Genomic DNA, 23635 nt, shown 5'->3' on the forward strand with positions numbered 1-23635 from the left:
AAGAAATACACAGTGCAGACTTCGTCCCGTGGGAACTGAACTTGAACCCCCAGGATAAGAATTAGTGCCAGGGGCTGGAAAGATGGCTCAGTGGTTGGGAGCATTGAATGCTCTTCCAGAAGACCTGGTTCAATTCCCAGCATCCATATGGTGGCTCCCGACTATCTGTAATTACAGTTCCAGGGAATCTGGCGCCCTCACTTAGACATAACATGCAGGGAAAACACCAAAGGACATAAAATAATAATTTCCGTGCCGGGAATGGGGCACTGAAAACAGAGGGAGGCTAAGGGAAGAAAGCTGGGACTTCCCTGGATGGAGGTCAGCTCCTGGGGTTGTGAAATTGGACTTGGGTATTCCTTGAATTTGATCTGCCGAGGTCATCGGCCATGCCAGGAGGAAAGGAGAGAGACGGGAGGAAAGGAAGAGAGAGATGGCAAGGCTTCATTTCTAGCCCAGTGACCTCTGGACTCTGGGTGGAGAGGCTGGGTCCCCTCTGTGAAAGGGGGTGACCGGCCTGCTCACTTGACTAGTACCAGGCCCAGGCCCAGCGGCGGTGGGGAGGGGCGTGGGGAGGGTGCGGCGTGGCGGCGGCGCTCTCTAGGACCCAGCGACTCCGAGCTAGGGGCGGGCGTGGGCCTTGGGGGCCATAGGGGGGCTCTGGCTGCGGCGGGCACTCTCAGCTGCACTAGAGCACGGCACAGGGGCCCCGACAGGTAGGCGCGGGCTGGGCGCGCCCAGGGGCGTCGGGAGCACCATGCTCCACACTTCGTTCCGGGTGGTGGTGGGGGATTGCGGAGACCCTGGCCCTGGGGTATGGAGCGGATGCTAAGGGGGCGCCTGGCAAGTGGTGGGACGCAAGATAGGATAAGCAGGGAGCTGGAACTTAGGGGTCATCGAGATGGGGGTGCTGGGGGACAGGGCTGCTGTCCCCCAGCGTTTGGGATGTAGAGGGCGGGGCAGGGGTCGGACACAGAGACAAAGAGAGACCGAGGTGGAGAGCCAGCGAGTTTCCGCCGGCTGATTGTTCCCAGCTGTACAGCGGTGCTGCAGCATCTGGTGGGGCCCCCTTCGGGTCCGAGCCAGCGAGGGGGCTCCCAGTCCTCGCCCCCCAGAACCACGGAGTTGCCGAGGGGTTGGGGGAGGCTGAAGTTGTGGAAAGGGCCAGAGGTGGGGGTGGATCAGCCATCCGGACAGCTCCTGGCCTCGCTAACAACTCCCAAACTCAAGTTTTGAAGAGCTTGCCTGGGTCCCCTGGGAACAATCACTATTCTCTCCTTCTTGCTGGGGCTAGCCAATGAGTCCCGTTCCCTGCCGTAAGCCTGGGCCTGGGTGTGAGTGTGGAAGGCTCTGATACACATTGGCAGCCACTCCATGCCTCCTAATGCACAGGGACTCGGGGCAGTCATCACTCTATCGAGCTGGTGGCCCCCTGCCACAAGGCTGCCCAGAACTTAAGAGTGGGATTGTGAGGAGCCTAGAGTAGTGGTCCCTATGGATGTAAACTAGCAAGGGCCTCTGGCCCCCACCAGGGGATGCTTGAGTGAGATGTCAAGATGGGCAAGGTATCAAGAAACCTCACAGTTGGGGAAACTGAGGTTAGATACCCTGCTTCTGCCTTTCCCTTGCTCTCTCCCCAGAGGGTCAGAGTTGGGGTTCAAGCTATGTAGAGGAAATTCCCATGGTGGGGTAGGGAGCTTTTGGATAGACGAGCCTGTGGGCAGCATCTAGAAGTCACCGTCCACTGACTAAGACAGGGAACAGCCAGCTGACTCTGTGGCCAGCAATGAATCCTGGACTCACCCTGGAGTTCCTGGGTATTAGGAACTTTGTGCAAGCCCTGGACCAGTACCCTCGCCAAGACTACACTCTTGTCATCCAGGGTCACTTCGAGGGTTCTGAATCTCGGGGCCAAGCGACTTCGCCTCACCGTGCAGTTAGCATGCCGGGAGCCAGAGGCACCCTCACCTCTTAGCTTTCCTCCCCCTCCCCGTGTCCCCTCCCCGTGTTTCCTGTGCCGCAGACAAACAGGCCTCAGTCTCGTGTGTGCGTCTGTAATGAAGACAGCCAGGTCTTGGGAGGCCTGGAGCTGGCAGACGTCTTCTTGGAGCTGGGAGTCCTGCCCAGCCCTGGCCACTCTGGGGGCTCCTGGGGCCTGTATGCATGTGGTTTTCCTGCTGAGCAACATGCTCAGGGCCCAGGGGCTAATTGGGAGCAGGTGGCAAGCCTGGCAAATGCTGCTGAGCTAGTGGCTGACTGTGGTGTTGGCTGGGTAGGGCTGGTACCCTAAGGATGTCCCTGAAGTCACTGGAATTCACATCAGAAACTGAGGGAGATGATGGGCCAGAGGTGGGTATAGTCAGGATTGGGTGAATGGCTGTGAGATGTCTCCTTAGTGAGCAGGACAAGGCAGTGTCTGTCAGCTTGTTAAGGACTTCTTCCTCTGCATAGTAAGTTGAAGCTAACCTGGGCTACACGAGACCCGTCTTTAAAAGACCCAAGTCAGTCGTGGAACCTTGCCTAACCAGGGACTGCAGATGTCCCTTCCCACCTCCAGATGCCTGGCTCTGTCTGTCCCCTGCAGACTGAGCTCAGGGACAGAAATGTGTTCTGCCATCCTGGGCTAGCTGGCTGGCACGCAGCTAGCTCTCCTTCCCTCCCCTCTAGCTGTCCTCAGCGCCACCACAGCCTCCTCACTCCATGGCCATGAGAGCCGCCTGCCTCTTCCTGCTGTTTCTGCCTGGTAAGCGGCTGCTGGGGTGGGGGCTCCCGTGTGTGACTTAGCTCATGACCAGAACTCCGCTGCCCAGCTCCTAGCCCTGCTTCAGGCCTGAACCACACAGGGGAGGAGCCTGAAGGCAGGGAGTCCAGGCACTGGGCTAGATCTATGTAGGGCTCTGCCGTTCTGTGCAGTCTTGGCCTTTGAGGGGTACTTATCGCATGAGGAGGTATCAGTGGGGACTGCAAAGGTCCTGCCAGACCTAGGAGTCACTCATCCACTCACCGATCATGTCTAGGCCACATCTACAGTAAGCTAAGTGCTGGAGATACAGCTGTGAATTAGGCAGACACATGTGGCCAGGCTGGGGAAGAGGCAAATCCTGGACAAGCAGACCTGGTAAATTTTAGATTGCATTGAGTGCTATGACAGCGGGGCAGGTGGGTCAGGGATAGCCCCAGCAGAGCTGACATGTTAGTTGAGACCGGGGGAAGGCCTGGGGAGAGTCCTCTGGAAAGGCTTCTAGGAAGGCAGGAGCGTGAGAATTCCTGGAGCAGTCAGCAGGCCACCCAGGGCAGAAGGCCTAGGCCAGGGCAGGGGCAGGAAGCTGACTCAGGACCCAGTTTGGGTTTTGTGGAGTCTGAGCCTGGTTGTAGGTCCCTGGCTTAGGAATATCACCTGCTTTCTCTCTGTCCTTCCTCTGTGGGGTGCCCACACGTGACCTCTCCTCCTCAGCAGGCCTGCTGGCTCAGGGCCAATATGACCTGGATCCTCTTCCCCCATTCCCGGACCATGTCCAATACAACCACTATGGCGACCAGATTGGTAAGACAGCCCTCCATTGCCCCAGTGCTGCCCAGCCCATATTCATGGCTCAGCCAGGCACCCATTTCAGTGGGGCGGTAGGGATCCCAGGGGCAGGTCCCTGGTTCATTTGTGACCTCTTTGCCCCACTCTCCTGGGACCTGGAGCTAGCCTGACCCAACCCATTCTGTTTCCTTTTCACTTTCAGACAATGTAGACAACTACTATGACTACCAAGGTAAAAGTCTGGGCTAGGATGGGCGGGGCCAGCAACCTGGTGAGCACCTGTCAGGAAAGTGAGCACATGCCTTGTCTCCCACCCCCTGCCGCAGAAGGGAGCCCTCGACCTCCTGAGGAACAGTTCCAGTCTCAGCAACAAGTCCCACAGGAAGTGATCCCAGCTCCTACCCCAGGTAATGCTGTCTCCTTGGCCCAGCTCCTTGTGTGCTCCAGGATGGGAGTCTGGGTAGGCCGAGACAGGTGACCCTTGGCTGTCTTCCCACACCAGAACCACCAGCTGCAGGGGACCTGGAGACTGAGCCTACGGAGCCCGGGCCTCTTGGTAAGAGCCTCCTGAAAGCTGGAGAAAGCAGGCATGGCTTCAGACAGAGCCTTTCGGTGGGGTTTGCAGGGTTTGGCAATGGTGGGAGGCTAGGGGAGGGAGCTGACAGACATGTGCCTGGGCAGCTGTGGGATATCTCACCCTGCAGCCCCACTCGCATCTGGCCAGAGCCTAGGGAGGAGCCAGCACTGGGTGGTGCCATGGCCAGGCGAAGAGGGGCCAGCAAGTCCAGCTGAGTCCTACCTAGCTGAGAGCCTGAGAGGAGGGGCCTGGAGAAGCCCAGCCTGTGTGTTGAGTTGGCTACATAGTGGGTCATAGAGCAGCTTGTGAGCGCTAGCGTGCTGTCATGGTGACCAAGTGGGGTAGCTGTGAATTTGTGTTCCAATTTAGGTTTCCAAATGGGGTGGGGTTGGGATTTTGTGTGTGGTATAAAGTTGGGCAGTCCTGTGCTACCTGGGTGCTGGGTTTGGGTGGGTACCTGGCCAGAGCCTGAGGGTGCTTAGCGGCTCAGACTTTGTGAGCTTGCCACTTGAGCTCTGAGCCTCCAGTCTGACCCCACCTGTCCCTAGACTGCCGCGAGGAACAGTACCCATGCACCCGCCTCTACTCTATCCACAAGCCTTGTAAACAGTGTCTCAACGAGGTCTGCTTCTACAGGTGAGGGCTATGAGGGAGGGACTCTAGGGGCAGCTTCCCCCAGGGAAGGTGGGAGTTTGGGACAGGCACTGACGAGGGTGGGCCTGGGCCTGGACTCCTGGGCTCTCCCAATGGGAGTAGGTGAGGGTGTGGCTGAGAGCATCCTTGGCCCATCCCCTAGCCTTCGCCGGGTGTATGTAGTCAACAAGGAAATATGTGTCCGCACAGTCTGTGCCCATGAGGAACTCCTCCGAGGTAGGAAAACTTCCATCCTTTGTCCTGGCAGCATCCACCCCCGACCTGGCCATGTCCCACCTGCAAGGGTTAGCGTGGGATATGTGTCCAGGCCCACTTGTAGGATGCCGCAAGCCCCTCCCTCCATCCACACTAGTATGGGCTGGTGGGGTCCCACCTGACTCCTCTCCATCCATCCTCACTAGTATGGGCTGGCGGGTTCCCACCTGACTCCCCTCCCTCCACCCTCACTAGTATGGGCTGGCGGGTTCCCACCTGACTTCCCTCCCTCCAACAGCTGACCTATGCCTGGACAAGTTCTCCAAGTGTGGCGTGATGGCTGTCAGTGGCCTGTGCCAATCTGTGGCTGCCTCCTGTGCCAGGAGCTGTGGGGGCTGCTAGGGTGGAGCTGGTGTGGGATCCGAGCCCCAGACCCAGCTCGGATCCACCTCAGGCCCCACCTGACCTGGTGCTTTCTCCCATCCTGCCCTCCCTTTCATCCTGGACATCCGAGGGCCGCTGCCCTGGGAAGTGTGGTCATAGCTGCCTTGGACCCCTCCCCAGCCTGTGGCCATCTAGTCTCCACCCCCTAGATGGGGTTCATCCAAGGCCTCCTTCTGGGGTCTGGGGCTCTCAGTGTGCCTTCTCAGTGCCTTGGGGGCATTCCTCCCTCTTCAGTCTCCTCAGGTAGGCTGTGCCCCTCACCCAGCTGGTCTACTTGGATTTCCTATGCCCCCAGGTATGGACCACCTTTGTTTTATACAAAATAATAAACTTTTTACAAAAGACCCAGAGTCACTTTTGGGGCTGGGGATAACTTAAGTGCCACCAATATTGCTGGTTCCCAACCAAGGCTACTCAGCTCCTTAGGAGTGTCAGATGGCCCTATTTCTGTATCCCCTCCTCTACCTACTCCAGCCCTAACTTCAGCTGCGACCCACTCAGAGGAAGGGACCCTGACACTCCCTCCCAAGATGCAACTCTTCGTGTGCATGCAGACACAGACAGGTCATTTTGGTTCTTCTGAGGGAGCAGCATGGAGAGCTGTGCACTGCTCCCCATGCTGTCCTGGTTAGTTCTCCTGACAGGTCTACACAGCAGGTAACATCACTGTCCTCAAATGATAGCGCTAAGTGACCACCCAGAGGCCCACAGCAGAGGGTGCCAAGAGCAGGCCTGGCTGTGGGACCTTGAGAGAGGGAATGTGGAGAGCTGTCTTGGAGATGCTGAGCGCTCTGTGAGCCTCACTGTCACACCATGACGTATGTTCCCACTTCACACAAGAGCACGCACACACTCTGCCACAGGAAGCGTCAGCCAGCATCACTCAACAGAGCCAAGGCAACACCATCCCTCTCCTGACCTGCCCTGGCACTATCCAGAGAGGGGCCTGAGTTTGTGTGGTGGGCACAGCACCATCTGCTGGCAGCTAGATGGAGAGGAAGGTCCACCGTGCCCTGTGAGGTGGCGGAGCCCAGCTAACAAGCCTGTGCCCCGGCTCTCCCCAGTAACCCCCAGGTAGAGGAAGAAAGTGTCTACAGACGAGTCTAGAAAACAGGTCATGTTACAAAAATCAACAGTTCTTCACAGTTAACAGCATAAAAACAGTACAAAAATACAAGGGCTCTGAGCTCACCAAGGAGCTTCCTGACACGGGGAGCCCAGGGAGGGCTCCCTGGCATTCCTTCCTGGGGAAGCTCTGCTCTGTTGTTGGTGGAGACGGGCGCTCTCCCTGACCTCTGGCTGGCTCAGCCTGGAAGAAGAGTCTTGGCTGTCAGAGGATCTTCTAGAAGAGGGGCCTGGAGCGTTACAGGTGATGCAGCCACTTTGAGAAGCCACGTGGATGTGACCACAGCCACAGTACCACCCTCATCTGTCACCCCAGCTCCCTCCCACCACACTGATGCCCAGGCCCTGGGCAGTCTGTTACTAAGGCCCCTCTCCAGCCCAGGTGACTGTGCTCAGGATGCTGGCCAGAGGGACTCACTGCTCTGGGGTGCTGGAGGGTGGGGAGACGGGTGCTGAGCTCCTGTGGAGCTCCTTCTGCAGCTGTGCCTTCAGCATGGACACCTGGAGAAGAGAAGGGCCCAGCAGCCCAGGCCACAGCTGCCTTCAGAGAACGGGAGCTGCTGAGGGGGTGGGAGAACCTCACTTCTCACTTTGCCCCTTGTGGCAGGTGTCTGTATGCTTAGTATCCTCATTCCTTCAGAGGCTCAGCCATGTGAAACAGCTCTGCTTCCCAGCCCTGCCCTGGCACTGTCTGAGCCCAAGGAGGGCCAGAGAGAGGCCCAGAAGACTTGGCTGGGCCTGACTCTAGCAGGAGTGTGTGTGTGACCAGGCTGGGCCTCTCTAAGCAGCTAAGCTCTGCTCTAGGACAGCCAGAAGGGACATAAGTGACCTCACTGACCAGGAAGAGCCCCTTGTTGGGCTCTTACTAGTACTCCGGGGAAAGAGCCCCTTCACTGGGATCCCAGGTTGCTGGGAGAGCCTATGGCTGGAGCTGCTAAGGGAACTGTTCCATGTAGGGGGAGGGTCTGATGGCTTGAGGCAGAGAGTGAGCCCTAGGCCCAGAGACACCAAGGCCAGGCAGTATCACCCCACCCATGGCTGGTACCCCCATTGATCTACTTGACCCTATTCCAGTTTAGAGAGGTCATAACCAGTCCTCTCCTCCAGCCTCACACTTCCATCCCAGCTCCATCTTCTCCCAGGGGAGGCCCTTCTACCTACCTGTTCCTCCAGTCCTGACACTCGCTGGCGGTGGGCCCGCTCCCGTGCCTCCAGTGTGCGCTCTGTCTGCACCTGGGCACTGCGCAGGCGCTCAACCTCCTGTTGTAGCTCCAGTTGCTGCTCATCTGCCTCCTGCTGGACAGGATTGTGGTTCTGCTCCAGGGCTACCACCTGTGCCTACAGACGGGGGCTGCCAATCAGGGTTCTAACCCAATGTGCACACAGTGCATGGGCTTATCCCTTATCTCACTGGCCCTGACAGTGTATTCCAATCCTGGGTCAGGGTCCCAAGAGAAGCCCACTCAGACAGGCATGCACACACAAAAATACCCAACAGTGCTGACCTACATACTCACAGGAACAAAAGTGAGCATGTTTGTACAGAAGCACACATGGGCACAAAGGCACAGTAACCTAACATCTGCACGTGTGAAAACATTTATGTGGACTCGGGCCACATGAGGTTCATGCTGTGCCCGTGAGCAAGCTCCCATAGACACTCAGACTTCCATAGATCCACAGCACACAGGAATCACAGGCTTGAATACCAATGAGCCTCAGTGTTTCTCTCCACCACGGGGAGAGCCCCGCTCTACAGTCCAATGAGGACACCCTCCCAAAGGCTCTGGGCTCCTGTGCTGGCTCAGCCATAGGCACCCCCAGGACTTCGTGGGCTCAGTATGGGAATGGCATTGGGGACCAGGCCAGGGGAAGGGCAGAGCTGACCTCTAACTGCTGGATCTGCTGTTGGGCCTCAGCCAGGTCCAGTTCTGCCCCTGTGAGTGTGCGGTCCAGGCGGCCCTTCTCTGCATTCAACCTAAGTGTGTCCTCATGGCTTCGAAGCTTCTCCCGCTCCACCTGGGTAGATATGGAGGTGATGGAGGATAATCTGACATCAGCAGGAGCAGTACACTGAAGAGATGCAGGAAACCAAGGGAGGCCCTCCACAAGCAGGTCACCTTATCCAGCGTCTTCCTGAGTGCCACACGGTCCTTGTCAAGCCGCAGCGCTGACCGTTCCACCTCCCGTTTCTCAGCTTCCAGCTGGGCCAGGGCTCGCTGCAGACTGCCCAGGCGCTCCTGCAACAGCCGCCGCTCTTCCTGTAGTTTCTGGACAGAGCGCAGAGCTGCGGCCTCGCCTTCCTGCCGCTGTCTCAGCATCTGCAGGACAAGCCAGCAGTTCCTCTTACCACTGCACCTCAGGATGCCCATCTGAAACTTGGGGACAAAGGTGCTGGCCCACTGTGCCTACTCATGCAGTAAGCAGCCACAACCATGAGGAAACCACTGAGGCCGATGGTTCTCTCTGGGGTATAATGGGGTGTGGTAGGTCAAGGTTTGGAGTGAATTGAGATGGCCCCCACCCCATGTCAAGGCCCTCCAGGCCTCACCTGCTGCAGCCGTTGCAGCTGGCCTTCAGCATCACCCCGCTGCAGCTCCAGGTTGGCGAGCTCGCCCTGCAAAGTCTGCACCTGCTCACCCAGGGAGCTGCTTTGCCGCCGTGCTTCAGACAAGGCCTGTCTGGCTGCATCCAGCCGTTCCTGGGAGACAGAGGCCAAGCCAGACTGCCAGCCTGAGCAAACGGCTTCCCTTTGGGTGAAACACCTAACTGGTCCAGCCTGCGGCCAGTCCTGTCCACTGACCTGTGCTGACCGTGACAGTCACTCCTATCCCAAACTGCACCTAGGTCCCAAACTAGCAAGTTTCTTCTCTCACCGGGCAGCGAGCATCCCCTTCTCAGCGTCGTGATTGGCTAGTTCTGTTGACCCACTCCTGCCTCAAGGCCTGTTCTCACTGGCTCCCCAGAATCCCTGACTGACAGCCCCACTGGCTATCAGCTCCTCCACACCTGCTCTTATTGGCTAACTCTCTCACTCAGCTCTTTCCTGAAAGAAGAGAGATAGACCACAGACCCTGGAGCCCTTCCCCCAGACCTGGAGCACTTGGCGGTCATGTTCACAGGTACTCAAGGTCTTCTGCAGGTGCAGATTCTTGTCCTGGGTGCTGGTGAGGCTGGCACTGCTCTGGGCCAGGGCATCTGTCAGGCTCTGCACCTTGCTCCGCAGGCTCCCCTCACTCTCTTCCACCTTGGCCAGTGCCCCATTCAGCCGTTCCACTGTTAGCTGCAAGGTCCCTGCCTTCACCTCACTGTCTGCCACCTGGCAGGAAGGCAGAGGACGGTCACGGGCTCCCCACATTGGGATCTCCACCAGGGGTGCTAACCCCTGCTCCTCTCACCTCTGGCCCTCATCCACATCCCTGTTGGCTTGTTCTCTTACTGCCTGAGCCTACTGTAGTCTGGCCTCACCCCACTGTGAGTTAACCACCCTGTCCAGAGCCCTGTCAACCTAGCCAGGTGACAGGCAAGGACATCGCCACTCTTAGCCTCCACCTGTCCACCTTGGACACCTGATGGTGAAGACTTGCCTCAGAATCGGCAGCTGCACAGTGCCTGGACAGAGCCTGGCACGGGGCATACAGGTGTGACCGGGAGGGAGAGGGGCCCACCTGTCTCTGCAGGGAGTCAACCCGATCCTGGAGGGCCTGAGCGTGGGCCTCACGGTCCCCCAGACCCAGGCGGCTGCGCTGCAGCTCCCCTTCAAGAGCACACCGCTGCAGCTCAAGCTTGATGGAGCGACTCTCAGAGGCATCCAGCACCTCCTTCAGGCGTCGCTTGTCACTCTCTAGCTTCACCTCAGTGGCCTTCATCTTGCTGACTTTCTCCTGTGGGTAGCAAGGATCAGCCCCAATGCCTGCCCACCCCTCCCCACACTCCCCTGCACCACTGATACAAAGTAGGGTCATTCTCAAGGACTGTGTGACACAGGACCAGCCTGTGACTGCCGGGGCCTCAGTATCCCCATATGTCACAGACTGAGCAGATATGAGGATCCCAGAGCTGAGTCTAACATGTTATGTGAGCTAGGACGCACTTTCCCAATGCTGGCTGTTTCATGTCTGTATCGGAAGGACTGGTCCAGAGGTGCCATTACCTGGGGACTCATCAGATCCCTGGGGAGGGGGCTGCAGAATGTAGACACTGGACCCTTCCGTGCTCTGCAAAAGGGCTTTCCAGAACTGGCTGGAAGCACCAATGAAACCCGAGCTGAACCTGGCAGCTGCTGCTGAGGATCAGGGCATCGCTCATAGTTCTGACGGCTGAACTCCCTCCCCTGCTCAGGACTCAGACAATGAAGGGGTTTGCAGAGCGGACACAGGGCAGGAAGAACTTGGGCTCATTCGATCCACACAGGCACCCCAGAGTCAGTGGGTCCTGGGTGTCACTAAAGCCTCTCTGCTTCATGCTTCTTCAAACTCCTCCCTGCCCTGTCTGGCCTGTGGGGAAGAGGGGGCCTCCACTCTGGCTCCCATCCAGCTTTGTTCCTGGCCTCCTCCCAGGCCCCAGGGGCTGCTGGGCCCAAAGCCAGAGCTGAAGCTGTAGACACAACAATCCAGCGCCAGCGTGGTCCCAGCCAGAGGGGGCGGGAGCAGCTGGAGAGAGGGCAGGGGGCTTCAGCTAAGAGGCTGGACTGTCATCACTCAAGGCCTGGGCTTCCTGCCCCAGACACACAGACACATAGAAACCAACACATCAAACACTGCACTGCCATTCACACAGATATTCAGAGATTGAGGCCCCAGCCAAAAGCTTAGGGGTACTGCCTCTGTGTAGCAATTACAGTGACCCAACCCGAAGGGTAACAGTTGGACAGCAGGCTGTTCCAGACCAAACCTGAACCCCTCTGTCTGACTCAGGTCCAAGCCCTTCCTGAAGCATATGACACTCAACAGTGGACTACAATTGCCTCAATGGAAAGAGCCACAGGCCATCCCTACAGGCTGTGACTTGGGCAGAGGACTACAGAGAACCCTGGGGCCTGCTCCCATGGCCCTCCCCTCCTGCCTGCCCACCTGGCTGGCTCGGAGCTCGCTCGCGGTGGCCTGTAGGCTCCTCTCCAGCACTGCCATCTGGTCCAGTGTGGCTCTGCACTCCCGCTTGCTACGTCGCACATTCTCTTCCTGCAGTGCCAGCTCTGCCTGGGCCCCACTCAGACGCCTGTCTGCACTGCGCCAGGCTGTGGCCGCCACCCAGGCCTATCAGTCTCATGCCAAACCCAGCCCCAGAACCAGGCCATGAAGGTCCGACCTGTATCCCACCCTCTCCAAGCCCTGCCTGGACCAAAGAGGGTCTGTAGGTATGGGCCCCTTGGGCTGCCCAGGGAAGGTCTCTCCTGGGGGAACCAGTCCTGAGTCAGGTAGGCCAAAACTGGACATAAGAGCCACTGACACCAACTCGCTAGCCTCCCACCTCAGCTGCTGAGGGCATAAAGGGCAGGGGGCCTCACCTTCTTCGCTCTCAGCTACCGCCTTCTGCAGCTGCCTGGCCCTTGAGGTTGCACGGTCTCTCTCCGCTTCCATCTCAGCCAGCTGCTGACTGAGGGTGCTGGTCTGGACCTTAAGTTCATCCTGTAGCCCCAACAGAGGAAAGGGGAGATCCCTGCTCTGACCACCATAACTCCTTTCTCCTAGGCCCTGGGGTCCCCTCCCAGCCATCTCCACCAGCCTCACCCGTTCCCGCTGAGTACTCCGTAGCTCTTGAAGAAAGTCTCGGAGGGCATCACGCACCGCCTCTGGATCCAAATCTGGAGGTGTTGGGGAGGCAACGAGCCCTGGAGATGGTGGCTGGGACCGAGGGCTATATTCCAAAGGACTGGGGCTGCTAAGACCATCCCCACTTCCTGGAAGGGAAGGTATAGTTAGGGACATGGCAGCCACTGGGTGGTGGAGGTAGGCTCTCAAGGTACCTCCTACATTAACATACAAAGTAAGCCAGGTTATCTTCCTGCCTAAAACCCTTTGCCAGATCTACTCACGTTCCTCAATCAAGCCCAACTTCTTTATTTTTTAAATAAAGTAGTTCTCTCTATTATATAGTTCTGGCTATCCTAGAATTCACTATGTAAACCAAGCTGACCTCAAACTCACAGAGATCTGCCTCCCCACTGCTTGGATTAAAGGCATGTGTCACCACACCTGACTTATTTGTATTTTATGTATATGGATGTTTTGCCTGCATGTACGTGTGTGCACCACAAGTGTGTCTGTGCTCATGGAGCCGGAAGAAGGCGTTAGACCTCTGGAACTGGAGTTAAGGACAGTTGTGAGCTGCCATGTGAGTGTGGAAACTGAATTCAGGCCCTCTGCAACACCTTTCCCTCCCTGCTTTCCTATACCTCTGTGATGCTCTCTGGTCCCCGGCGTCAGGCTCTGCCTCCTTTGCATTTATGTTTTGCTTTGGTTGTTTTTGACTAAGCATGCATTATTTGAAACATGCCACTTTACTCTGTTTACTTTCTGCTCTGGAGGTACTGTGGATGAGCCCAGGGCCTCGGGCATGCTAGGTAAGCATCCCGCCACTGAGATCCACAAACCCCTCCTTTTTTTAGACAAGGGTGGGGCTCACTATGTAGCACAAGCTGGACCTGACTCACAATCTTCCTGCCTCAGTCTCCTGAGTGCAAGGATTGTAGGTATGCACTACCATGTCCAATTTTATGGAGTGCTGAGGATCAAACCCAGGCCTCTGAACATACAGGCAAGCGCTGTACCAACTGAGCTTAACTAGTTCCCACCTACTTTAGCCATTTTTCAGGACACAATCTGGGGGCGTGAATTACAGTCATGCTATTGAACACTGGTCATCTCAAATCTTTTTCATCAGTCCTCTATCTCCCCAAATTCCCCATGTTGAACATGACTTGACCTGGAAACAAGTGGCTGCAGACAGGGTCACACTGGAATGGTGGATCCCAACCCCACCCACTATTGCTATCCTTATTAAAAGGGGAGGTCCAGATGCCATGTGACCACTAGACTTGTGCTGCCATGTACACACCCCTCTCGGTACCTTCAGAGGGCTGTGGCCCTCCCATTTCTAGCCTTTGAGACAGTCAAACACATATTTCTGCTTGGTAAGCTGCCAAGTATGTGAACTGGCCCACTGTCCCTAAGGAATCTACCAAATGTATCAAATACACATGAAATATTGCAAAACTGCCAGGCGTGGTGGCACATGCCTGTACGCCTAGCATTTGGGAAGCTGAGACAGGAGGATTCCCCTGAATACAAGGCCAGCTTAGGCGACACAATGAGTTCCAGGATAGCCTAAAGTGAGACCCTGTCTAAAAACTGAGTGAAAACAATGTGAACACTGAAGGAACCTGTACTGAGTGCATGCAAACTTTCCCCGTCAATATTCTCCAAGGAGAATGGCTCCCACGGTTTGTATGTGCATTAGCTGGCACAGTGCTGCAGAGACAGACAGTAATCCAGGTAGATGTGTGCAGCTTACACAAACACTGAATCTCACAAGGGAGCCACAGACACTCTTAGATGTGGGGAGACAGAGAGTCTGCATTCTCCCATGGCTACTGAAGGGCCGGTTACAGTTCCTTCATAGAGCAGTCCTGGCTAACTAAGATGACCAGACAGAAACTTAGTTTTGAAGCAGCAGATCTCTCTGCCTCCTCCCTCGATCCAGGCACCCTTGAATCTGCTTGCCGAGTCTGTGGACTTGTCTGTGCTGGAACTCACAGATGTTTGTCTTCCCAGGACTGCCTTACTCAGTAACAGCAATGTGTCAGGGCTGACCTGCCCTGTGGCATGTGTAAGAGTGCCATTCCTTTGAACGGCTGAGTGCTACCCCACAGGATAGATACACCACATTTTTGCTATCTATTCACGTTGATGGATATTTGGGATGTCACTGCCATTTGGCTGTTGTGAACAATTCTGCAACTGGCGTTGTTATATGAGTGCCTACCATAGGCCTGTTTTCAGTTCTTTTAGCTGTATAGCGAGTAGAATGCTGGGTCATCTCTCATTAACAATTCTATTTTCAACTTTTTGAGGAACTATCAAGCTATTTCCCACAGCAGCTGCACTGATCAGCAGCCTCTTCCTTTATTTTTGCTTGCCTACTGTACCTAGGCCACAGGCCAATATGTCCTCCATTCCCTTCACACAGCTCTTCCTACAGCTAGACTCTAAGCTTCCTAAGAGACCTATCAACCTGTTTCCTGCCCTATTTCAGGTGTGTGCTGAGCACACTAGGTACTTAGTAAGTACTGAGTATGTGAATGGATCAATGCTACCCTGGAAGGTCAGGCCTGGCTGTGCCTACCATGAGGGAGATTTTAGGATCCCAGGCCTGGAGTAGAGGGATGTGGAGCTGAGATAACAGTCTGGAGACCCATTCAGAAGATGGGGGTTCCAGGTTGGAGAGAGGGCTCAGTAATTAAGAAGAGCACTGGCTACTCTTGCAGAGGACCGGGTTTGATTCCCACCCACATGGCAGTTCACAACCATCTGTAACTCCAATTTCAGGGGATCTAATGCCCTCTTCTGGCCTCTTCCAGCACCAGGCATGCATGTGATGCACATACATATATTCAGGTACTCTCACAAAAACATAAAATAAAACAAAGAAGATGGGGTTCCAGGATTCAGAAAAGGCAAAGGGACCCTAAGAATCCCTCCTTAACAAAGCTACCCAGAAGTCTAAGACCGCCAAGGCGCATGGCCCTCCAAGGGGCGTGGCTTCAGAGAGGCGTCCACCGCCCTGGGCTGCACTCACCTCCCGCGGGTGCTTCCCGAGTTGGGGAGCTGGACACTCGGCCCAGGCCCAGGCCGCGGCGCAGGGCGGAGCGCAGGCCACCCAGCTGGGCCTCGGCTACCCGCCGCTGCGCCTCCACGCGGGCAAGCTCGGCCTCCAGGCCCTGCGCCCGGCCCTCGGCCGCACTTAGCCGCAACCCCAGCTCCGCGGTCTCGGCCCGCACTGTCTCCAGCCTCAGCTCCAGACCGCGGGCCACGTCCAGCTGCTTCTTCTCAGTGCCACGCGCCTCCTCCAGGGAGCCCAGCAGGCCTCGCTCCCGCGCCCGGAACTCGGCCTCTTGCTCCTGCAGCTTCCTCTGGGATCCCTGGAGCTGGGGAGGAGGTGAAGCCAAGACACCGAGTCACGAGGCCGCGCCGGGCCCCACCTGGTGCCCGCCACTCCAGGGACCTGGGCCTTTAGCGGTCTCCACTCTGGGAGGAGGGGTAGGAACATCCGTAGAGGGAGGGGTATTTTGAATTTGCTTGTTTGACCCTGCTGTTTATGTGTAGTGTGCAGTTAGTCATGACAATGCCATTCACATAGTGCCAGGCAGTAAATACTTCCCCAAAGAACCCAAAACTACTCTTAGGAGTCACAGTCCTTTCTCTAACGATGACACGATGAGACAGCATGCAGAGTTAAGTGGTTTCTCCAAGGCCACAGGGAGAGGCCATCCATTACAGACTTGCAACACACAGAAAGCTGCCCTCTGGTGAAGAGAAGGGGCCATCTCTCAGTCATTAGTGCCACAGGAAAGCCCCTCCACGGAGCACCAGGACACCAGGGCGGCCCCAGCCCCTCCTCTCACAGAACACCAGGACCTGCCCTGTGGGAGGCCAGCTCCCACCTTTTCCAAGGTTCCTATGAAGAGCAGAAAGGAATAAGAAACTTAGATAGAAAGGTAGCAGAGAGGAGAGAGACGGAAACCCAGGACAGCTTTGAGAAGACCGGGATCAAAATCCAACGAACCCTTCCGGCTCTTCAAAAGGGCTTTTTATAACAATGCCAAGGGGCGGGGCGAAAGACCTCCCCTTCCTAGATCAAAGCACACCGAAGAGCCGAGTGTAGACCCTTCCACACACCTGGTAACCACGCCCATGGTCAAATCATCCCCTTATGCAGCCCTGCTGGGTAAAGCTGGCTTAGATTCTCAGACTCTGATTAAGTTCTCATTAGGATACCTCTGTGAGTTTCTACACTGTCCCAATCTCCCTCCGCTCACAGGACACCAGGACTGGCCCCATCTCCCTCCGCTCACCCCATCTTCCCTGAGTGTAGATGAGCCCTCTGAAGCACAGAGAGAGAGTCTAAGTCAAAGTCACACAGTGTACCTGGTGGCTGTGTGACATTGAGCAGGTGCCTTGGCCTTCCTGAGCCTGCCTGGTTCTCCTATTAAAATGGGGTTTCCATTACCTACCTCACGGGCAGGCTGTGGGGAAATTAAAGAGGGCCGTCTTCAGAGCCTCGCCATGACCTTTCGGTGTCTGCACACATCAGGCCTACAGTTTCTCATGCTTGTTAGTATTAGTACAACTGAGGGAGAGTGCCAAAGGTGGCGGGTTCAGCACTGTCCTCTGGAAGGAAGACACAGGCATACAGCAGCCCACCCCACCCACCGCCCAGGTACCTCCTGCTTCAAGGCCTCCAGGCTGCTCTCCCCTTTTAGCAGCTTCTGCCGCAGGCCCAGCAACTCTCGCCGGCTCTCCTTCTCTGCCCGCTCGCCCTGGGTCAGTCGGCCCTGCAGGTCTGCCAGCTCCCGGCCCAGCCTGGCATTGTCACTGGCCAGCATCTTCATCTGTGAACCAGAGCAGGCAGGGAGGTCAGCTGGCCCTACAGTTCTGCCCAGTCCTGGGCCAGGAGGCTCTCAGGATGGACTGACCTAGGATGCAGGCATCAACTTAACACTCCAAGTCCATGGGGAGCCTGTCCTGGTGAACTCACTAAACTCCAAGCACCCGGCTCCAATGGCGCGTATGCCACTTAATGGGGAGTGGGGGTGACAGCAGGGAAGAGGTCAAGGTGACAGCCAACCAACCTAGCAACTACAGCTGGGATCACAGCACCCAAGGTCTCTGTTCACCTCTACACAGGAAGCTACAGAGTGCCTCTGGTGTGCCCAGCTGGTACAAGCACTTACACCAACTGAATTAACCGTCATATGTCCCTGTGTGTTTAACCCTGATTTAATGGAAGAGAAAACAGGCCAGAGCATTGAATGACTTGCCTACTACACAGCCCACAAGCAGCAGGCTGGGGTATGATCCCAGGCAAGGGGAATATTCTAAGCCTGCTTCCTCCCAGGAGCAGGTAGGGTAAGGACCACCCACCCCACAGGACTGTGACAGGGCTGACAGATCTGAACCCATCACCATGCTTCCCAGCAGAGTCTTGGCTGCTGAGTTGAGGGGCCTGGGGAGGGAGTGAAGTGAGAAGACAGTATTTTCAGGAATGCCACCCATCTCAGAGCATCTGTCCTGGCTATCACCCGCTGTCTCCATTGCGACCATAGGCTGTTTCCTGTTCCCGGGGCCTTTTAGAGTGGGGAAGCCTTAAGTTGCCAATGTGTGGGCAGTGCCCAGGATGGAGCTGGTGCTCGATCAGTGCTAGCTGGTGATGGGGTGGCAGTCTAGTCAGAGATCTGCTGAGAATTCAGCCATCTCCGGCTTCTACTAAGGTGCGTGCGCATCTCCCATCTTCTGCTGGAGCTTACACAGGCTTTGGCATGTTGGGCAAGCATCCTGCCCATGAGCTACAACCCAACCTCTTATAAATACTTTCCTTTCTAAACAATTTATGCGCCAGGTGTGGTGGTGATGCACACCTTTAATCCCAGCACTCGGGAGGCAGAGACAAGAAGATCTCTGTGAGTTCAACGACAGCCTGGTCTACAAAGCAAGCTCCAGGGCAGCCAAGGCTGTTACACAGAGAAATCCTGTCTTGGAAAAAAATTTTTTTACTTATTTATTTATTTTTTTTATGTGTGTGAGTACTTTGCCCTGTATATCTGTATGTCTGTGCACAGACCTTGTGGAGCCCAGAAGAGGGTATTGGATACCCTGGGACTAGAATTACAGTTATGAGCTGCCATGTAGGTGATGGGAATCGAACCCAGGTCTTCTGGAAGAACAGCCAGTGTTCTTAACTGCTGAGCCATCTCTCCAGCACCTACTTTTATTTCCTGGCAGGACTGGGCAGTGGATGCAGGGCTGCATGCCTTTGGTGAGCATTCTCACTTAGTTAATGACTTATAATCTCACTGGTTTTACTTTTTATTTTGAACAGGGTCTCAGTAAGTCAAGACTGCTCTTGAACAGGCCTTGCAGCCCAGGCAGGCCTTGAACCTGTGACCCTCTGGCCTCAGTCTCCACAGTAGCTGGGATTACAGGCCTGCACCACCATGCCCAGGTTATGGCTGCTTTCTTACCACAGTAAGGTAGGGAAGGGTGGAGACAGAGCCTTGTGGCCTGTAAAAGTGGAGGCACAGTTTGCTAGCCTGACCTGGTTCCCAGGGGCCACTCCCTTATTGCTCAGGTTTCTTTAGAACTAGACAAGATGCTGCTGGGCCTCCCTGTGGGGACACCCAAGTCTGAATGTGACACAGGTACATAGCATCTACACAGTTCATGGGCAGAGAGCCCCTGAAAGCCCATCTGCTCTACACAGTTTCCTCTGAACTGAACACTCTCCAGGAGGGAGGGGAGGTAAACACTGCCTTTCATGAGGGAATGGAAAGCTGGAAAATTCTCCAAAGCCCCTCCCCAGCCTCACAGATGAGTAAACAACCCATGGGGGAGGGGACTCCCTGTCTAGCAGGGAAGCTGTACAGAGAGTGCCTGGTCTGCAGCCTTTGGGAGTTGTTGCCCACGTCAGGGTGGGTGTTTCTGTGACACAGCCAATTTTGAATCCTTTCGGCTCCTGTGATTACTATAAAAACCCACTGGTTCATCAAGTTGGACTTTTGGGGCAACCATTACTTTGGTCTGCTGTGGGTTCCCTTCTGGGGTAAGTAGGGGTATGTGGTGTGTGTGTGTGTGTGTGTGTGTGTGTGTGTGTGTGTGTGTGTGGTGTCTCCCCAGAAAAAGTCTCTCACCAAACCCCGCCCATGGATGTCAAGCTTAGATAAAAGGCGTGCTGAGCTCAGGTTTGGATTGGCACTCTGAGAGGGTGCTGTGTGGAAGGGCAGGAGCCAGGGCCGCACCTGCCGCCTAAGTTCCTGCAGCTCCCGCCGGGCCTCCAGCCTGGACCGCTCCACTTCCTGCAGGGAGGCCCGCAGCTCACCAGCCTCCTTGCCCACGGACATTCGAGCCTCCTCCAGGAGAGCCAGCTTCTGCTCCTTGTCTTCATTGGCAAGCTTCAGGCTGGAGAGAACAGAAGGCAGAGGCCAAGTCCGGGACAGCATCTTGGTGCACAAGGCTCTCCCCTGGCTCCTGGCGGGTCTGGCCCCACTCGGCCCATCTTGCCCCGAGGTGGGCCAAGTGCTGCCTGCCCACATGGCTGCCCTTGTACTGACCCAAAAGCCCTTGGCACAGAGAAGCACATGAGGGAGTCCAGGAAGGGACTCAGGTGAGGCCCGAGAGTGACCCGACCCTCCCTGCTGCCACCTGTCCACTGAACTGCCCTCCCTGCAAGGCTGGGCCTACAGACCAGGGCTCTCCAGCTATAGGGTTCCCTAAACCATGGTTCCGTTAGACTTTTTTCCAAGACAGGGTTTCTCTGTAGCTTTGGAGCCTGTCCTGGAGCTCTGTAGCCCAGGCTGGCCTCGAACTCACAGAGATCCACCTGCCTCTGCCTCCCGAGTGCTGGGATTACAGGCATGCGCCACCACCGCCTGGCTCAGTTAGACTCTTAACTGCTGGGGGATGGGGTTTGGTTGGCCAGGCAGTCCTCTGCAGCTCTCACCTGATGCGCTCGCTCTCAGCCTTCTTCACAGCAGTCCTCAGCTCCTCGTTGGAACGCCGCAGGGCCTCGCGCTCCTTGGTGCCTTCACTCAGACTGCGCCGCAGCTCACCGGCCTCCTGGCGATGCGCCTCACAGCCCTCCTGGCTGTCCCGAACCTTGCGCTGAGCCTCCAACAGCTCCCGCCGCAGCCCATCCCGCGTGTCCTCCAACAGGCGCAGCTGAGTCCTCAGCTCTTCTGCCTGTGGGTCCAGAATGGGGTCAGGACGCTCAGGCTAAGGCCATAGCAGGAATGGCTTGTACGCCACTTCCCTGGCTGGCTAGGGGACACCACGGTCCCAACACTTCCCGTTAATCTGGTTGGCTGACCTCAGTTACGGTATGGGACAAGGAACACTGGACTCAGTAGCAGCACATGAGCCTCAAACAACCCCCATCAGGACTGTCCAGTGAATGAGTCCCCTAAACCCCCTTGCAAACCTCAGGTGCTTAATAAATGTTGAGGGCCTCCTCTGTGGGTTAGTCACTGACTGTCCTCACTGCAGGAGCACTCACAGGATCAGCCCCAGCACACATGGGGCAGCACCCCACATGCTGACAGGACAGAGCAGCATCAGCTCACCTCACGCATGCAGGACTCTCGCTGCCTGCCCAGGGCCGCAGCCTGCTCCTGGAGTTCTTTGACCTGCTGGGCATGGGCCGCCGTGGTCTCCTCCAGCTGGGCCCGGAGGTCTCGAAGCTCGGATGTCAGGGCATTCACTCTGTTCTGGAGGCAGTCAGGATGCTCATTCTTAGTCTGGATGTGGCCCCCCAACACTGGCCACTGCACTGTCCTACCCCTCTGGCTGAAATACAGCCCCTCCCAGAGGCCTGCTACACCTCAGTCATTCTTCATCTGTGAGGGGTGGGGGCTGGCCTTGAAGCTGCTTCTCTCGTGCTGCTTTCCCCTTGGATAGAGGCCTGGCTTCCTACCTACCCGGTCCTGTTCCTGCCGGCTCTGGGCATCTCGCTTCTGCCGTTCCATCTCCAGAGAGATGGCAGCCAGACTGTGTCGGGTTCCCATCAACTTCTCAGACAGTGCCGTCTTCTCAGACTCCTTCAGGGACAAGGCCTAGGCAGAGGCAAGGAGGACAGGGCTTAGTGGGTGGCCAGTTCTTTCTCTTAGCCTCCCACGGTGCTCAGGAGCAGCACTGGTCCACCCAGGGTGGACCCAGGGCGGAGTGAACAGTGTTCACTCTCTGTAGCCCTCCGATAGGGTTCAGGAGCAGCAGCAGGAGCCTGGATGCGGACATGATCTACAGACTTAACTAATACCTCAACTACCCCATGGCGAGGGCTTCTGTGACCCCGTGTTACAGAAGAGAAAGCGATGGCTCGGGAGAATGTCATTTGTCAGGGCGACACAGCAGGAGATGGCTGCAGTCTGCCCTGCTCCATTACCTTATAGAAGTCAAGAATTAACTATGAGGGAGGGTCAGCAAGCACCTGTGGGCACAGCCCAGAGGTATCCAGCCTGACTAGCAAAGAGACAGGAGAATGTGAGACAGCTTGCCTTGTGTCACCTGTCACTGCCACTGTGTGCTAGACCTCCATCTCTCCTACCCTGCCGGGGAAAAACTGAGGCCCAGGAGGAAACTGGTGGTTCCTGGGCTCCAGCTGCTGGGCGGTGGGGGACTTGCTGGGCAGAGCTGGGAGAGCCACAGTGGCCACCCAGGCTCCCAGACCTGCTGCTTGTCGCTCTCGGCCAGGAGCAGGCCCTCATCCCGCTCCTGCTGCAGCGCAGCCAGCTGCTCGCTCAGCTCCTCCTTCTCGGCCTCCATCCGTGCCAGCAGCTCCTCTCGCTCCTGCTGCAGCTGGGCCTGCAGCTGGGCCCGCTCTGCCTGCAGATCCCGCCATGCAGCCTCCTGAGGGCCAGAACCAGGCTGTGTGACCCACCAGGAGGGCCCAGAAAGTCCCTTGAGTACTTCAGGTCAGCAAAAGGCCAGAGTAACCCACAGCTAAGAGACAGGACGGGTGACAGGTCACATCAGGTCTGTGAATGCAGCAAGGAGGCACAGCAGCCTGGGCTGGGGACAAGAATGCTCCCTGGGGAGGGTGGAGCCGTCCAGGCAGAAGAGAACTAGGCCAGGAGTGTAGCCTGGAGGCCTTGAGGGAAGAACAGGCTGGAACCTCAGGAATCCTCAGGGACATGGTGACCATGGGCCAGACCAGGCGAGCTGTGGGATTGAGGGCTACTCAAGCCAAGGGGACAAAGACAATCTGAATTGTATTTTTTAAACTTTCTTTTAGATTTCTTTTTTCTTTTCTTTTCTTTCTTTCTTTTTTTTTTTTTTTTTGAGCTGAGGATCGAACCCAGGGCCTTGTGCTTGCTAGGCAAGCGCTCTACCACTGAGCTAAATCCCCAACCCTAGATTTCTTTATTTTATGTGCATGGGTGTTTTGTCTGCATGTATGTCTATGCACCATTTGCAAGCCTGATGCCTCTGAAGGTTAGAAGATGGAGTTGGATTCCCTGGAACTGAAGTTATGGAGAAGTATGGATGCCATGTGGCTGCTGGGAGCTTAACCCAGGTCCTCTGAGAAGAGCAACAAGTGCTCTTAACCAGTAAGTCATCTTGCCAGCTCTGTGCAGGCAGCTAGAGGGTTGCATAAAGCCGAGTAGGGCTGGTCTCCAGGAGTGCCAGAGCTCTGAGGACCAGACTGGCAGGGAAGCTGAAGAGAATACAGACTTGGGAGCACCTGATGAGGCCCAGACAGACAGGCCAGGGATCAGAATGTGGCTCCCGAGGAGCATGGCACAGGCCATGACAAAGAACGGCTTTCTTGTGGCGAGGGCACACTGCCTGTACCCTACAACTTTCTCAAGGGTGGTGGGTGAGGCCTTCAGGTGCTACCCTGCCACCTACTGGCCACATGTGATAATTTCCACCTTAATTCATGGAGGCTGGGGCATCTCTCACACCACTTTATAGGAGTCCTGCAGTGAGAACATGAAACTGTTGGAGGCAGCCCTGACCAGGCTGGGTTTCTAAAGGTCCTTGTCCGGCAGACCACTCTGGAGAGCACCCCAAGAACAGGAACTGACAGGAAATTTACTAAGTGCTGTTGCTACACTAACCCCTTCACACTCAAGACCCCATAGCAATCTACCCGATTTCTGCGGGTGGGAAAATGAAGGAACAAAAACCTTATATAGCATCAGTGGAGTGAGGCCAAGATCAGACACAGACTCAGGAAACATAAGCATAGAATCAGTGTTCAAATGATTTCCCTGGTATGTCTCACCTTGTCATTCTTGAACCTTAGTAAATGAATGTAGCCTTTTACTGTATGTTTGTTTGTTTTGTTTTGAGACAAGATCTCACCATGTAGCCTTGGTTGTTCTGGAACTATGTAGACCA

At 56.2% G+C, this 23635-nt stretch overlaps 2 protein-coding genes across 16 annotated transcripts in view; one reads left to right on the plus strand and one right to left on the minus strand.

The window, feature by feature from the left end:
• The first annotated feature begins 652 nt into the window (after nucleotides 1–652).
• On the plus strand, nucleotides 653–5742 carry Mfap2 (microfibril associated protein 2). Of its 6 annotated transcripts, none has more exons than XM_036178769.1 (9): nucleotides 653–716; nucleotides 2668–2743; nucleotides 3458–3544; nucleotides 3732–3761; nucleotides 3856–3936; nucleotides 4032–4085; nucleotides 4655–4742; nucleotides 4903–4976; nucleotides 5254–5742. In XM_036178769.1, the coding sequence occupies exons 2-9, from the start codon at nucleotides 2701–2703 to the stop codon at nucleotides 5355–5357; spliced, it is 561 nt and encodes a 186-aa protein (XP_036034662.1). In that variant the 5' UTR covers nucleotides 653–716; nucleotides 2668–2700; the 3' UTR covers nucleotides 5358–5742. The 6 variants fall into 6 exon arrangements, with proteins under 6 accessions (XP_036034662.1, XP_036034661.1, XP_036034658.1 ...); XM_036178768.1 differs by having other exon boundaries at nucleotides 3455–3544; nucleotides 5254–5720; XM_036178765.1 differs by having other exon boundaries at nucleotides 3455–3544; nucleotides 4903–5317.
• A 759-nt stretch (nucleotides 5743–6501) lies between these two features.
• Nucleotides 6502–23635, minus strand: part of Crocc (ciliary rootlet coiled-coil, rootletin) — a 46694-nt gene continuing 29560 nt past the window's right edge. For 5 of the 10 annotated variants that reach the window (XM_036177607.1, XM_036177610.1, XM_036177608.1 and 2 more), the window contains 18 exons: nucleotides 21959–22138; nucleotides 21211–21345; nucleotides 20857–21000; nucleotides 20238–20476; nucleotides 19537–19696; nucleotides 16966–17133; nucleotides 15321–15669; nucleotides 12254–12423; nucleotides 12031–12151; nucleotides 11597–11760; nucleotides 10193–10408; nucleotides 9619–9843; nucleotides 9076–9225; nucleotides 8645–8845; nucleotides 8412–8543; nucleotides 7686–7862; nucleotides 6943–7025; nucleotides 6502–6708 (listed from right to left, as the gene is read on the minus strand). In XM_036177607.1, coding sequence (XP_036033500.1) covers nucleotides 6588–6708; nucleotides 6943–7025; nucleotides 7686–7862; nucleotides 8412–8543; nucleotides 8645–8845; nucleotides 9076–9225; nucleotides 9619–9843; nucleotides 10193–10408; nucleotides 11597–11760; nucleotides 12031–12151; nucleotides 12254–12423; nucleotides 15321–15669; nucleotides 16966–17133; nucleotides 19537–19696; nucleotides 20238–20476; nucleotides 20857–21000; nucleotides 21211–21345; nucleotides 21959–22138 — 3135 coding nt within the window. In that variant the 3' untranslated portion in view covers nucleotides 6502–6587. Of the gene's footprint in view, nucleotides 7026–7685; nucleotides 7863–8411; nucleotides 8544–8644; nucleotides 8846–9075; nucleotides 9226–9618; nucleotides 9844–10192; nucleotides 10409–11596; nucleotides 11761–12030; nucleotides 12152–12253; nucleotides 12424–15320; nucleotides 15670–16965; nucleotides 17134–19536; nucleotides 19697–20237; nucleotides 20477–20856; nucleotides 21001–21210; nucleotides 21346–21958; nucleotides 22139–23635 lie in introns of all 10 variants that reach the window. The other 5 variants (XM_036177609.1, XM_036177605.1, XM_036177602.1 and 2 more) reach the window with 4 other exon arrangements.

This window comes from Onychomys torridus, chromosome 2 (genome assembly GCF_903995425.1).
Source record: "Onychomys torridus chromosome 2, mOncTor1.1, whole genome shotgun sequence".
Lineage (NCBI taxonomy): Eukaryota > Metazoa > Chordata > Mammalia > Rodentia > Cricetidae > Onychomys > Onychomys torridus.

Coding starts and splice junctions, on each gene's coding strand:
- Mfap2 (XM_036178765.1), top strand. CDS start 2,701: ATGGCCATGAGAGCCGCCTGCCTCTTCCTGCTGTTTCTGCCTG. Junction 4,086..4,654: donor TACGGAGCCCGGGCCTCTTG/GTAAGAGCCTCC, acceptor ACCTGTCCCTAG/ACTGCCGCGAGGAACAGTAC. Junction 4,743..4,902: donor AACGAGGTCTGCTTCTACAG/GTGAGGGCTATG, acceptor CCCATCCCCTAG/CCTTCGCCGGGTGTATGTAG.